The 13,480-nt window shown below is 46.4% G+C and overlaps 1 protein-coding gene across 4 annotated transcripts in view; it reads right to left on the minus strand.

Moving 5' to 3' along the window:
- Nucleotides 1-13,480, minus strand: part of DOCK1 (dedicator of cytokinesis 1) — a 542,700-nt gene that overhangs the window by 462,880 nt on the left and 66,340 nt on the right. For all 4 annotated transcript variants that reach the window (XM_017944437.3, XM_017944438.2, XM_017944436.3 and 1 more), the window contains exons 3-5: nt 10,299-10,339; nt 6,314-6,369; nt 776-872 (exon numbers count right to left, since the gene is read on the minus strand). In XM_017944437.3, coding sequence (XP_017799926.1) covers nt 776-872; nt 6,314-6,369; nt 10,299-10,339 — 194 coding nt within the window. The remainder of the gene's footprint in view (nt 1-775; nt 873-6,313; nt 6,370-10,298; nt 10,340-13,480) is intronic.

The raw sequence follows: 13,480 nt of genomic DNA on the forward strand, positions 1-13,480 counted from the left end.
TTCAGGAAGTTTTCTATGTTCTCAAGAAATTAACGTACCGACTTCCTTCCACAGCCCTGGCTTGGTGATAATAACATTAGCATATGGGAAATCAACACTCTGAATAGAAATACAAGCTTAACAGAAGGTAATCTCCTGCAAATATGAATTTATGTGCAAAGAAATACCCTGAGGGAATATGAAATGGAAGATGTCAGAGCTTCAACCCCTCTGCATTACTAAGACTTCTTCTGTGATCAGGAGAACTGGACAATTGCACACGAAGCTGGAATGTAAAATATTTCCCTATCCCTGTCACAAACACGGGTAAATCTAGAAGACTCTGCTGTTTTTCTTAAATGATAAGCGGTATTACCCACTGTCAGACAATGGCAAAAATAAATAAATAAATAAATAGTAATTACCCTCTACTGGATCCTTAAATAAGCACCTATTACTGTTTAAAAGGTGACATCAACACACTGCCCGATCCCGTGTTCCAGGGGCCTAAAAACAACCACATTTCTCCTTCCAATGCAAAGAAAGACACATCCGATAGTCCCTTCCGCTACAGCTCACTGTAATACACCCAAATACATGGCAGGTCGAAGGGCACACAGCCCCCAACAGGGGCTAAACTCTCAGTCATGTCGCTTCCTTTGCCTTTGCTGAGTAAAACTCTGTCTCAGAAGCTCTGCTTTTAAGGTTCGCTGAGAAAGAAAATCATCCCATTGGCAAATCAGGGTCAAAAAAGCTCTCTATTTCTAAGCTTTGAATGAATATCTCATTTTCTCACCACGTAGAGCTGCCTCCAGATGGTGGACCACTCTCGGAGTGTCGTGGTGACTTCCTGGATGAGGGGGAGGTCACCCGGGATGACTGTTTCATGTTGCCTGCGAGGAACGAAGGAAAGAGCAGCTGAGTCCACGGTTTCACTGCCTGCTGTGAGTTGTACCTGTAAATTTCACCACTAGGCCATAGTGCTCAGTATTAAGCAAATGGGAAGAAAATCTACAAATAAGACTGCATTCACACATATAAATACATACGTCTCTACGAATGACAAGTTATATTTGTACAGAGCTTGGGAAGGTTCATACGTTACCCTGCACGTAAGCCATCCACCTCATACGTCAAGGTAACATGAAGGAGGCAAATGATATTCCATTAAAAGTCTACAGAACGTCAAGGTCTGGCAAAAGGAAAGTATATTCATAATATGTGTACCCATCTATCTTAAAGATGCCATAAATTATAGCTGGTCCATGTGGCATTAAAATGCAGGTTTGGGTTAAGATGATTTTTACGTTTTCCATCATGCATAAAACACATTACATGATAATACATGAAGCAGTTATCCTTGGCGAAATATGAGAGGTTACAGCTTCCAAATGTCCACGGTTACTCTATCTGATGCCAACTTGGATCAAACTCTGTATCCTCTTTCTTACCCTTTTTCTTCCACCCCAAAAAGTTAACCTTTGACTCATTCTTTTTTTTGAGACGGTGTCTTGCTCTGTCACACAGGCTGGAGTGCAGTGGTGCAATCTTAGCTCACTGCAATCTCTGCCTCCTGGGTTCAAGCAATTCTCCTGCCTCAGCCTCCCAAGTAGCTGGGATTATAGGTGCCCGCCACCACGCCCAGCTAATTTTTGTATTTTTAGTAGAGACGAGGTTTCACCACATTGGCCAGGCTGGTCTTGAAACGCCTGACTTCAGGTGATACACCCACCTCAGCCTCCCAAAGTGCTGGGATTACAGGCATGAGCTACCACGCCCAGCCCCTTGACTTATTCTTAACTCATTACCTATTTATGTGCTGGTTTTCATCAAATTAACTGTTGCTTCCTGGGCATGTGCTCTGGGTCAGGCACTATGCTAAGTAAGACTCAGACTACCGGGGGTTGGGGGGAGAGAGTGAATTTGTGGCTGGTGTAGTTAGGCTAGCTGGTCCCACAGGTTGTCTGTGTGTCCTGAACAGGCAAGAATGTGGCCAGCATGGAATCCTGAGGGATGCTACAATAGGTTCCACCTACATCCCTTGATGTGCACAGAGTCCAGATCTGTGGAAGGAACCCTGACTTTGGCTCACGATTGGGGATCAGGCCTGCAATGACTTATTGATAGCAGAGGGGAGGATCCCAAAGCAAGAGACAACGGGGACCCCAAAAGAACGGTGGTCTCGTGGATAGTTCCAGAACCAGACATCGGAGGGAAGGGTGCAGGTAAGACCATCCCCTAGAAAACTGTCATGAAGAATGACCCTTTAGGCTGGGCGTGGTGGCTCATGCCTGTAATCCCACCACTGTGGAAGGCCGAGGTGGGTGGAACAGGAGTTAGAGACCAGCCTGGCCAACATGGTGAAACCCCATCTCTACTAAAAATAAATAAATAAAAACAAAAAATTCGCCAGGCATGGTGGGGCGCGCCTCTAGTCCCAGCTACTCAGGAGGCTGAGGCAGGAGAATCACTTAAACCTGGGAGGCGAAGTTGCAGTGACTCAAGATTGTACCATTGCACTCCAGCCTGCCAAGGAGGTGCCCACGTTTCCCAGTAAGGATGCTGATGGAAACGTGGTCCATTACAGGCTAAGGTGTCATCCCTACAAAGTCTGCAGGGAGAAATTTCCTTCCGCTCACTGTGAGGATCTGCAACAACAACTGGGCTGTTTGCATCTTGTGGATCCTGGGTGGAGTCCACTGGGGGCTCCTCACACTGGCTATGAGAAGCCTGGAGCTCAGTGACCTCCCTTCCACCATGTGAACAGGGTGAACAGGGCCTCAGTGCATGTACCACGTCCTGCTGTCGGTTCTGGTTCCGCCTTAGGTTCCTCCCTTCTGATAGGCCCAGTGGGTCCCTGGGATTAACACACCAGCTGGCACTAACGCATTTGATCTGGCTTTATGGTCTTATCTTTGTTACCACCTTGTCACCCGCCAGGGTTCAAGAATATATAACCCCAACAATGCCTGCCTCATAGGGCTGCTGGTAAGACTGAAGGAAAGAGCATCAAGGCAGAGCATCTTTAAGAATGAATGGGGCTCGGCGCAGTGGCTCATGCCTGTAATCATAACACTTCGGGAGGCTGAGGCAGGTAGATCACCTGAGGTCAGGAGTTCGAGGCCAGCCTGGCCAACATGGTGAAACCCCATCTCTACCAAAAACACAAAACTTAGCCAGGCATGGTGGTGTGCGCCTGTAATCCCAGCTACCTGGGAGGGTGAAACAGGAGAATCGCTTGAACCCAAGAGGCAGAGGTTGCAGTGAGCCAAGATCATGCTACTGCACTCCAGCCTTGGCAACAGAGCAAGACTTCATCTCAAAAACAAAAACAAACAACAAAAAAAAACGAAACCAAAAAAAGAATGAATGCGACATAGGGCAGTGGGGAGATGCTGGGTCGAAGGGATACCAACTTTCTGTTAGATAGGAGGAATAAGTTCAACAGGCCTATCCTACACAATGGTGACTACAGTCAATAGCAATGTATTGTATACTTGAAATTGCTGAGAGTAGATTTTAAGTGTTCTCACTACAAATAAATGATAAGTATGTAAGGTAATGCACACATAATTAGTTTGATTTAGCCATCCCACAATGTATACATACTTCAAAACATTATGTTGTATACCAGAAATACATACAATTTTTATTTGTCAAATCTAAAAATAATAATTTTTTGGGTGGGCACGGTGGCTCACATCTGTAATCCCAGCACTTTGGGAGGCCAAGGCGGGTGAATCACTTAAGGTCAGGAGTTCAAGACCAGCCTGGCCAACATGGTGAAACTCCGTCTCTACTGAAAAAAAAAAAAAACAACACACACACAAAAATTAGCTGGGCGTGGTGGTGAATGCCTGTAGTCCCAGCTACCGGGGAGGTTAAGGCAGGAGAATCACTTGAACCTGGGAGGCGGATGTTGCAGTGAGCCAAGATCTCGCCACTGCACTTCAACTTGGGTGACAGAGCAAGACTCCATCTCAAAAAATAAAAATATACAACACAAAATAAAAATAGTAATAATAATTTTTTTGGAGAAGAGAACGAATAGGACATAGCAGATGCTCACCCAACAGTGGGGATGACTCTTCATTAGTTACTTGGCTGCCTAACTGAATGAGGGGTCAAGAGACAAGTCGGGGCTGGAGGTCCCGATGTGAGCATCACCCATAGAGACAGATCAGCTGAAGAGGGGAACACAACAGAGGCCATGCCAATCAAGGAGGGGCAACAAAGAAACAGGAGAAGGCTAGGACAGCACCCTCAGAGTAGCACACAGGGGGCAGAGGAGATGGTGACATGCCTGAGCAGTAGGTCAGCATAACAAGAAGACGATGAGAGCATCGGAGTTAAAAGGAGCTTTCAGTGAAACGGGGATCAACAGTGTCCAAGGCTGCAGTAGAGCTCCGGAGGCAGAGGATGAGAAGACACTGCGAGGTCTGGACATAAGGAGGCATTGCTAACCATGACAGTACCGGGAAAAGCATGGGGGACAAAATGAGAATGGCTTTGGTTATGGGGGAACAGGTACAGAATCAGTGGTAACAGGCATAGAGTAATCATCTGGGATGTCTGAGAATGAATGAAGTCAGCGTCCAGAGACAAGAGAGACGAAGCAAAAGAGAACCTCAAGACAGTCAATGCAAGTGAGATACTGTGAGAGAGATCACGAGAGACAGCCTTGCAAGAGAAAGACAGAGCCTCCAAGAAACAGGTCACTCCAGAGAGAGATCATGCAAGAAAGAGGGGCTGACAAGGCAGCCTGCAAGACAGAGACCATATGAGAACGATCATGCAAGAGAGCAGCAAGAGACAGATCCTGAAAGAGAGAGACTCTACAAGAGAGACAGGACAATAAACTTGGAGAGCAAGAAGGCAGGCAGAGGTGGGATGATAGTGTGGTCCACATTGGCACTGGAAAGGGGAAAGGACCAGGAGAAGAAGGGAAGGCGGAAGTCTACAACGACCTGGAAGAAAAGAGGGATGAGATCACCTGTCAAGCCTGAAGCCAGGGTTCTTCAGAGCAGTTGGGCAGCTAGACTTGAGTGGCCGCGGCAAGGGAGACAGACAGAGCCAGGTAAAGACTGTGGGGAACAATCACAGGGAACCCAAAGCAACAGCAGGGAAACTGTTTCTAAACTCTTCATTTCACCATAACTCTATGCATTTGCCCACAGTGGGGCACCTTGGACCAGAAGGCTCAGAAACAGGAACCAAATGTGTCTCTGTCTGCCTGTCTGGTTAGGTGTGACTCTATTTACTGAGACTCAGAATAAGCTGTTGTCCACTTTATTATCATGCTTCATAATTACATTTTACACATATTCTTTTGTATATATCAAAGTGCTTTTTAAATAATCATACACAGTCTCCCCTGTATAAGGATTCTAATGCAGATACAAAGTACACTAAATTCACACTTGATTCAGTTACTTCCACAGAGTAGAAGTTTCAACTTTCTTTTTCTTCCCTTTAAAACTTTGCATACAAAACACTTAATCTGTCTAAAAAGTACCATATTGTAGGTCATCATCGTTCATGCCTCTCAATTATTTTCTTCGTTTTAATGATGCATCATGGAACTATGGAACCCGAACGGTCCCTTTCATATGTTAAAAGTACAGTGCTTGGAAAGGCAATTTTGTAATCAGCCAAAGAGATGTCATTATGCAGTAATCATATGATTAGTAATTTTATAATTTACATATTTAACTGAGTGTGAAGATGCAGCAGAGACAAAAAAAGAAAACATTTTAATGTTCCTTCTTCCAAGTTCACACCTGCTTATTCATTTGCCATTCCTGCCTAATGGGTTCCTGTTCTAGAAATGTCCTTTTAATGATCTTATACATCAGTTTTATGACCTCTAGGACACATACATCACAATTAGACAAAATGTAAACTCATGTATGTCCCAATTTAGCAACTGTTGCTTCACCCTAAACTCCATTTATATCACAGCCTGCAATGTCTTCCCCCCCCCGCCAAAAAAAAAGGGACTCAGAGCTGGGGGGCTTTGGAGTCTCTGTCAAATGAAGTCAGTAGGTCACAGAGGAAGCACAGAGCACCAGGGCAAATGCTTTCCAACAGTGACCCCAGGTTCAAGGACAGTAAGTGCAAGCACGGTACTGACTTCAGACTCTGTAAAGGATCAAAGCCATGTTAAACACAACTCTGAATCACAAGTCCCCTTTCTCTCCCCAAAACTCCTGTCCCCCTGGAGTCAATCACACCCACTGTCTTGACCCTCTGATATTACGCCATCATACGAAAGAGCAGCAAGGCCAAATATAGTTATCGCAATTCTTCATTTAAACATCAAGACCAGACTCACCCTTTTCCTTCAACTATCGCTTCTTTAAGATGAATATATGAAGCAGGAAATATACCCTTTGGAGGAAAAAAAAAAAAATAGCTTTTATTATCAATAGGATTGCTGATTGCAAATCAAACAATAGTACCCAGAAAGGTGGGATGAGCGGTGGCCAGATCGCTCTTAATTTTTTAAGTCTTATGCTAAGCCCCATATGTAACACATCAAAGAAAACACAAAGAATGGAGAAGACGGCAACTCACTCGGCTCATCGTACAGAGTCTGCCAATGTCTTAGAAGCAAACAGACAACACACATGCAAACGAAAAAGTCCACAAAGATACAGGCAATTCGCAGGCTGCTCCATAGGTCACACCTTTTTGACCTCAACACAGGCAGATCAAAGGCCAACTGATGCCTCCAAAGCAATTTTTGGTGATGGTCTCCTCTTTTGAAATGATGAAAGTTGGTTTACACCACCAATTGTCCCTTGTGCACTGACCACGCACCCAGACCCACGAGGACTTTCTCAGAGACCTCCCCAACAGGGGGGCTCTCTGGTAAAATACAGGAAGGCAGGCCGAATTTCACCCGATCTGCACAACACCTGGGGGCACACCCTAGCTTCTGCTGATAAGGTGGCCTGCCTCTCTCAAGTGCAATGCACATGTGAGCTGAGAGAATGAAGCCTGCGGGAGAGTTTTTCAATGGGACATTCTGCCTCAGGCACATTCTATGAAGTGCCAGGAAGAGCTTTATCAAGAGTTTGGGTCCTAGGCCAGGCGGGATGTAATCCCAACACTTTGCAAGGCCGAGGCAGGTGGATCACTTGAGGTCAGGAGTTCAAGACCAGCCTGGCCAACATGGTGAAACCCCGTCTCTACTAAAAATACAAAAATTAGCCGGGTGTGGTGGGGGGCGCCTATAATACCAGCTACTCAGGAGGCTGAGGCAGGAGAATCGTTTGAACTCGGGAAGTGGAGGTTGCAGTGAGCAGAGATCTTGCCACTGCATTCCAACCTGGGTGACAGAGCAACACTCTGCCTCAGGAAAAAAAAAAAAAAAAAGAAAGAAAAACTTAGGGTCCTGCTTCCTGAGCAGGCAAAATAACTCCCTTACTAGAGTAAAGCAGAGGCAAGCAAAGGAAGGTAAGAAAAGAGGCAATGAGGCTGGGGTCTCGGGCAGTGCAACGCAACCCAGCTACCGCTTCCTCCGTGAAATTTAGTGCATGCAGCAGAAATTAAGTGGCACCCCTGTGGCTTCAAGGCATCTGTTGTGGGAACGGAAGCTTCTGCCTGGGTTTCCCCAGCATCCAGCCCTGAATGATGCAGAAAACAAACTACTACTCAAGCTTGGGAAGGGCAGGGGGCAGGCAGCGGGCTGAATGGGTCTAGCAGGCACCAATGATTCATGTTGCTTCTGCCAATAAGGAAAGTGGCCAAACTCCATAGAAAGAAGAATTATCACAGAGAGGGAAGGCATCAGGCAGAAAGTCAAAGGCTCAGCAACAAACAAGGCCGGGCCAGGCTCAGAGGTGCACACCTGCAATCAGCACTTTGGGAGGCCGAGGTGAGAGGATCACTTGAGCCTAGGAGCCTAGGAGCTCACCATCAGCCAGGGCAAGATGGTGAGACCCTGTCTCTGCCAAAATTTTTTTTACAAATTAGCTAGGCATGGTGGTGTGCACCTGTAGTCCCAGCTACTTGGGAGGCTGAGGGAGGAGAATCTCTTGAGCCCAGGAAGTCGAGGTGGTAGTGATCTATGATCATGCCACTGTACTCCAGTCTGAGCCACAAAGTGAGACCCTGCCTCCAAAAAAATAAAACATTAACTTAAAAAAAAAAACAGAAGTCTGAAGGGACCCAACGCTGGGTTGCTGTGTTCAGGTCCTGGTTATCCGGGACACCTCCAAATCCCAGGTACACGCCTGAGTGTCTTACCATGACAGCAATAGGTGTCCACCCAGATGGGGGAGAAAAACGAAAAACCAATCCTAGTCCTGTCCATGTCCACAGGCGGAGACAGCCCTCAATCTCAGCAAACCCACTGGAGAATCACGACGCCACAGGAAGGATAATGACTGCGTGAGGCTGAACACACGTGCGGGTTTGAAATGCGCAACTTCCGCTGGGCCTGCTCAGCACCACCCCGATCAACTGCACACTTTTAACTACAGGAAAGTTGTTTACAGACACGTGGTGTGAGGATTCCTGGGGCCCACATCCCTTCTCTGCTACTGCCTGGGAGGCCCCTTACAAATTTACAATCTCTGTAAAGCTTGAATTTCTTCATCTACCAGTGGGGATCTTAGATGGAAAAATAGCTACGCCCTACCCAGCTCTACTGTGTCGATGAGTTATGAATGAGTTATGACGTCTAGGCACCCAGGTGTAGTGCAAAAGTACTGTGGTTTGGGGAGACATCGTGGGAATGGAGGAGATCTCAAATTGGGGAAGGTGATAACAAATACCAAACAAGATTCAAAGAAAAAGGAACAGCTTGCCTGGGGCACATCCAGCCCAGGATGCCGCAGCTGTGTCCTATGTAGGAGTGGGATGGGGGAGGGGCGTATTACTCCATTATCTTAATCTCTTATTACTAAAGGTTTCAACTGCAGCTTTCCCAAATTCAGAGTTTCATCTGCAGGAATACACTGTTTTTTTTTTAGGGACAGATCTCACTTATCATGACCAACCGAGGCTGGTCTCAAACTCCTGAGCTCAAGCAATCCTCCCACTTCAGTCTCTCAAGTGGCTGGGTCTACAGGTGCATACCACTGGGCCTGGCTGGAATTCACTCTTGACTGTGGAAGGGAAAATCAATGGGCAAATAGAACTTTCCTTGGAGAAATCTACTCCACCATCCACTGGGTCGAATCTGTCTCGTCCCAACTTCATGGCTGTAGGTCACTGGATGTGTAGAGACCTGAAGCCCAGTCTGAGGCTGGCAAGGCCGAGGTGAGAGGTCCTGGTCCCAATTTGCAGATCTGGCTCACTGATTTCCTAACAGTGTCTCTCACATTAGACATGACGGTGCCAGAGGATGGCTGCCATAGGGACCACCCTGGACCCTCCCCAAGTGCTGGTGCAGCGAGAGGAATACCCACTCTGACCTGCTCAGCAAAGCCTGGGTTAGGGGCTCTGGGGAGGGCAGAGTGGGAAGACCCTGGCACTCGGGTCACTAGACTTTGGAGGACTTATTACAGGCTCAGGACCACAGTCCAGAGTCCAGCCCAATAAGGAGATGATGAGAGGCAAATTTAGGACACAAAAGTAAAATGAACCATCCATCAAGCATAATTAGATATGAAAATGTATCAGTTAACGTGGACGGCCCAACCACAGCTTAGAATAGAGGTTACTTCAAAATCTTAACATCACAGAATGAAACAGAAGAGCCATAATTAGGTTCTGAGAAGCTAAGAATGTTAAAGCCACAACAGAATTGTGTACGGGAGTGCCCACCACAATGATCCGAGGTATAATTACACGTCTTGGTTTCAGCAATTCAAACAACCACTCATGCAAACTGCTCTAGGAGAGCAGAACTCCTTTTTTCACAGCTCGACTTAGGCCATGTAAAAACAGTTAAATGCAAGAGGGAAACAGTACGCATGAGCTTTGTAAATTTGCTAATCTATTATTAAGGACAACGTAAGATTGACAACTTTGAGAAATAATTTTTTTCCTGAAGTCGCTTTACTCAGATCATTCTCTGACACACCGAGGCCTAAAAAGGACGCAAAATTCAGGAACAGACGACAACAGGCCAACACTATATCACAACCCAGCAATTCATTCACGAAGATGAAGCTACAATTTCTATATACACATATAGTTCAGAAGAAAACAATCCAAGGTCGTTCACATTCCTACCCATATTTTTTTTTAATTCAGAGAAAGAGATACAGAAGTAAAACTCTCAGACACAAATGAGATGGAATTGATTTCCTCTCAAGGTTTGATTTATGAAGAGACATGCACTGTGTTTAAGAAGAAGGACTTACCTTCTTAGACTTTTTTCTTAAGGTATAACCTCGGTACCACCCTAAAGAAACACAAAGTTGAAACAGTTAGTACAAAGAGACGTCTTAGGGTTCTCACAATACATTCATGATGTGTAGAACTCAGTTTGGCAGAACCAGTGAGGTCAGTCTGTCACCAGCATTTTTCAATGAGCCTAAGGCTTTGGAGATATACTATGGGGTTTCCCAGAGAGCATTTCAACAGCACACTCGGAGCCCAGCTGGCAACCTTCACATGTGGGCCTCCACACCTTCCCCTCCATCGTCTCAGGTGGTTCGGAAGCAGCAGTTTGAAGTTCAGATGCACAGTTCCAAGAGCAGGACTTGGCCTTTCAACCACTGGCCCTGAGCAGGCTCCTTATGTATGCATTTTCTTCACTCACCCTCTGCCTGATTTAGACCAAGATCTCTCCAAGAGCACATACCAGCATCTCGCTGCCCCGAAACAGAAAACCCATTGAGAGATAACTTCCTCCCACTTCAAGACAGGGCACTTTTTCCTGGAGCAGCCATGACCTCACAAAGCACTTCTGTAGCAACAACACAGCCCTCAACCCACAGGAAGCTCCAGGGCCAAGCACAAGGCACACCTGCCCTTTTGGGTTTGGCCCAGCCTCCACTTCTTGCTCCTTCCAAGTGGCGAATGGAAGAAAATAGTGAGAGCAGAAAGAAAGACACACGCGAACCATCTGCATGCCATGGATGCCACACAGAAGAGTCCCTTCAACAAGGGACCAGACCCAGCCACACCCCTGGCACGCCTCTCAGGCTGAGGACAGGAACTCTCCCTGCAAAGGCCTAGGGGTCTACTGTTAGTATCCAGTCTCCAAGCACCCCACCATTTGTGAGGTCAGATGGATGATTTTTTAATCCTAAACATTTTTAAGTCACTCCAGGCCATCTAGCTTTTGGAAAGCTAATCAAAAGCTCAAAGAGGCCAGGCACGGTGGCTCATGCCTATAATCCCAGCATTTTGGGAGGCCAAAGCAGGTGGATCACTTGAGGTCAGGAGTTCAAGACCAGCCTGGCCAACATGGTGAAAGCCTGTCTCTGCTAAAAACTGTAAAAATTAGCCAAGCATGGTGCTGGGCCCCTGAAATCCCAGCTACTCAGGAGGTTGAGGCAGGAGAATTGCTTAAACCCAAGAGGCAGGGAATTGCTTAAACCCAAGAGGCAGAAGTTGCAGTGAACCAAGATCATGCCACTGCACTCCAGCCTGGATGAGAGAGCAAGACTCTATCTCAAAAAAAAAAAAAAAAAAAACTCAAAGACAAATCCCAACTCTGCCCCATAGGAGCAAAGGACCCTGTCAGAGAACAACAGAGGACACTTGGAAAACGTAAGCTGGGTAAATTCCCAGAGAAGAACCAAATATTGGGTTTCTTTTTTTTTTTTTTTTAATTGTTTTATTTTTTGAGACGGAGTCTCGCTCTGTCACCCAGGCTGGAGTGCAGTGGCCGGATCTCAGCTCACTGCAAGCTCCGCCTCCCGGGTTTACGCCATTCTCCTGCCTCAGCCTCCCGAGTAGCTGGGACTACAGGCGCCCGCCACCTCGCCCGGCTAGTTTTTCGTAATTTTTTTTTTTTTAGTAGAGATGGGGTTTCACCGTGTTAGCCAGGATGGTCTCGATCTCCTGACCTCGTGATCCGCCCGTCTCTTTACACTATTAAAAAGTCAAACCTCAGAAACCAAAGATCAGACAGATGTGAAAAAGGGCCACTGTTGCAGCAATTGGCCTCCACGTCTCTCAAAAGGTGAATTCTCACAACCAGGGATGGAAAGGATGACTACGAACCAGAAAGCAATGGTGTCAAGACGAGCAGAATCCCCAAGGGATTACTAAACAGCTGTTTCCTGCGTATCCAGAAAACAGGACAGAAACTGCCAGGACTCTTGCAAAGGTTTTGCTAAGACCCAGTTACGACGAACTGAACTCATTTCACTCTCTTGACATGGAGACTCAACAGACTGATTAGGGGGAACCTCAGATACAAAATGCCTAGATTTCAGCCACACATTTGAAGGATTATCTCCTGATACCCATATTGTCAAGTTCAGTGGTTCTGATAAGCTGGCCCAGTATCAGCGCCCATCTATGATGCAGTGCTCGTATATCAAGAAGGAAAAAGAAAGGTCAGTTGAATGAGTTATGCGAAGCTGTGCACTCAATTTCAACAACTGTCCTTTATCCTATTATAGTCTTCCTGCATTTTCAACATTAACATGTCCTTTCTTTTCTGAAACTGACAAAGATTAACGTCTTAGAATATATAAGGAAATAATACAGAGACAAAAAAAGACAGCGACTAAGTACAGTAAGAAAATGAGGCCGGGAGTGGTGGCTCACTCCTGTGATCCTGGCATTTTGGGCGGCCGAAGTGGGCAGATCACTTGAGGTTCAGAGTTCCAAGACCAGCCTGGCCAACATGGCAAAACCCCGTCTCTACTAAAAATACAAAAATTGGCTGGGCGTAGTGACGCATGCCTGTAATCCTAGGTACTCAGGAGGCTGAGGCAGGAGGATCACTTGAACCAGGGAGGCAGAGGTTGCAGTGAGCTGATATTGTGCCACTGCACTCCAGCATGGGTAATAGGGCAAGACTCTGTCTCAAAAAAAAAGAAAGAAAATGAGCAAATTTATAAACTATGTACAGAAGAAACCCATAAGACCTCCACATGTATGAAGAGATGCTTCAGTTTAGTAATAATCAGAGAAATGAAAAGTGCACAGTTAAGCGTGGCAGAAGGCAGAACACTGCAGGATGCAGGAAGCCCCTGGTCACCGTGGGTGGCAGTGTCCACTGCGGCCACCAGCCTGGGAGCACAGGCCCTGCTTATCCAAAGTCTACATCTCCACTCCCGAGACCCAGCAACCCCCTCCTGAGAACGCAGCCCAAAGACATCTGTGTGCCCTGCAGGGTGAGATGGACACGGGATGCTCAGGGCAGCTTGGTCTTGGGTGGTGGGAAGCGGGGACAGCCTAAGTGCTCACACTTGGTGAGGCAGGCAGTTAGTAAAACATGAAATGTGCACACAATGCAGTTAGAGCCATGGACTAAAGGGACACAGAGAACAGAGTACAATTTAAACGGAGCACCAGGGAAAATAACAAACAGAACAAGACTATAACCACACACTTACATCTGTTAAAAACAGATGCACAC

The sequence above is a fragment of the Papio anubis genome, chromosome 11 (assembly GCF_008728515.1).
Source record: "Papio anubis isolate 15944 chromosome 11, Panubis1.0, whole genome shotgun sequence".
In the NCBI taxonomy this organism is placed as follows: Eukaryota; Metazoa; Chordata; class Mammalia; order Primates; family Cercopithecidae; genus Papio; species Papio anubis.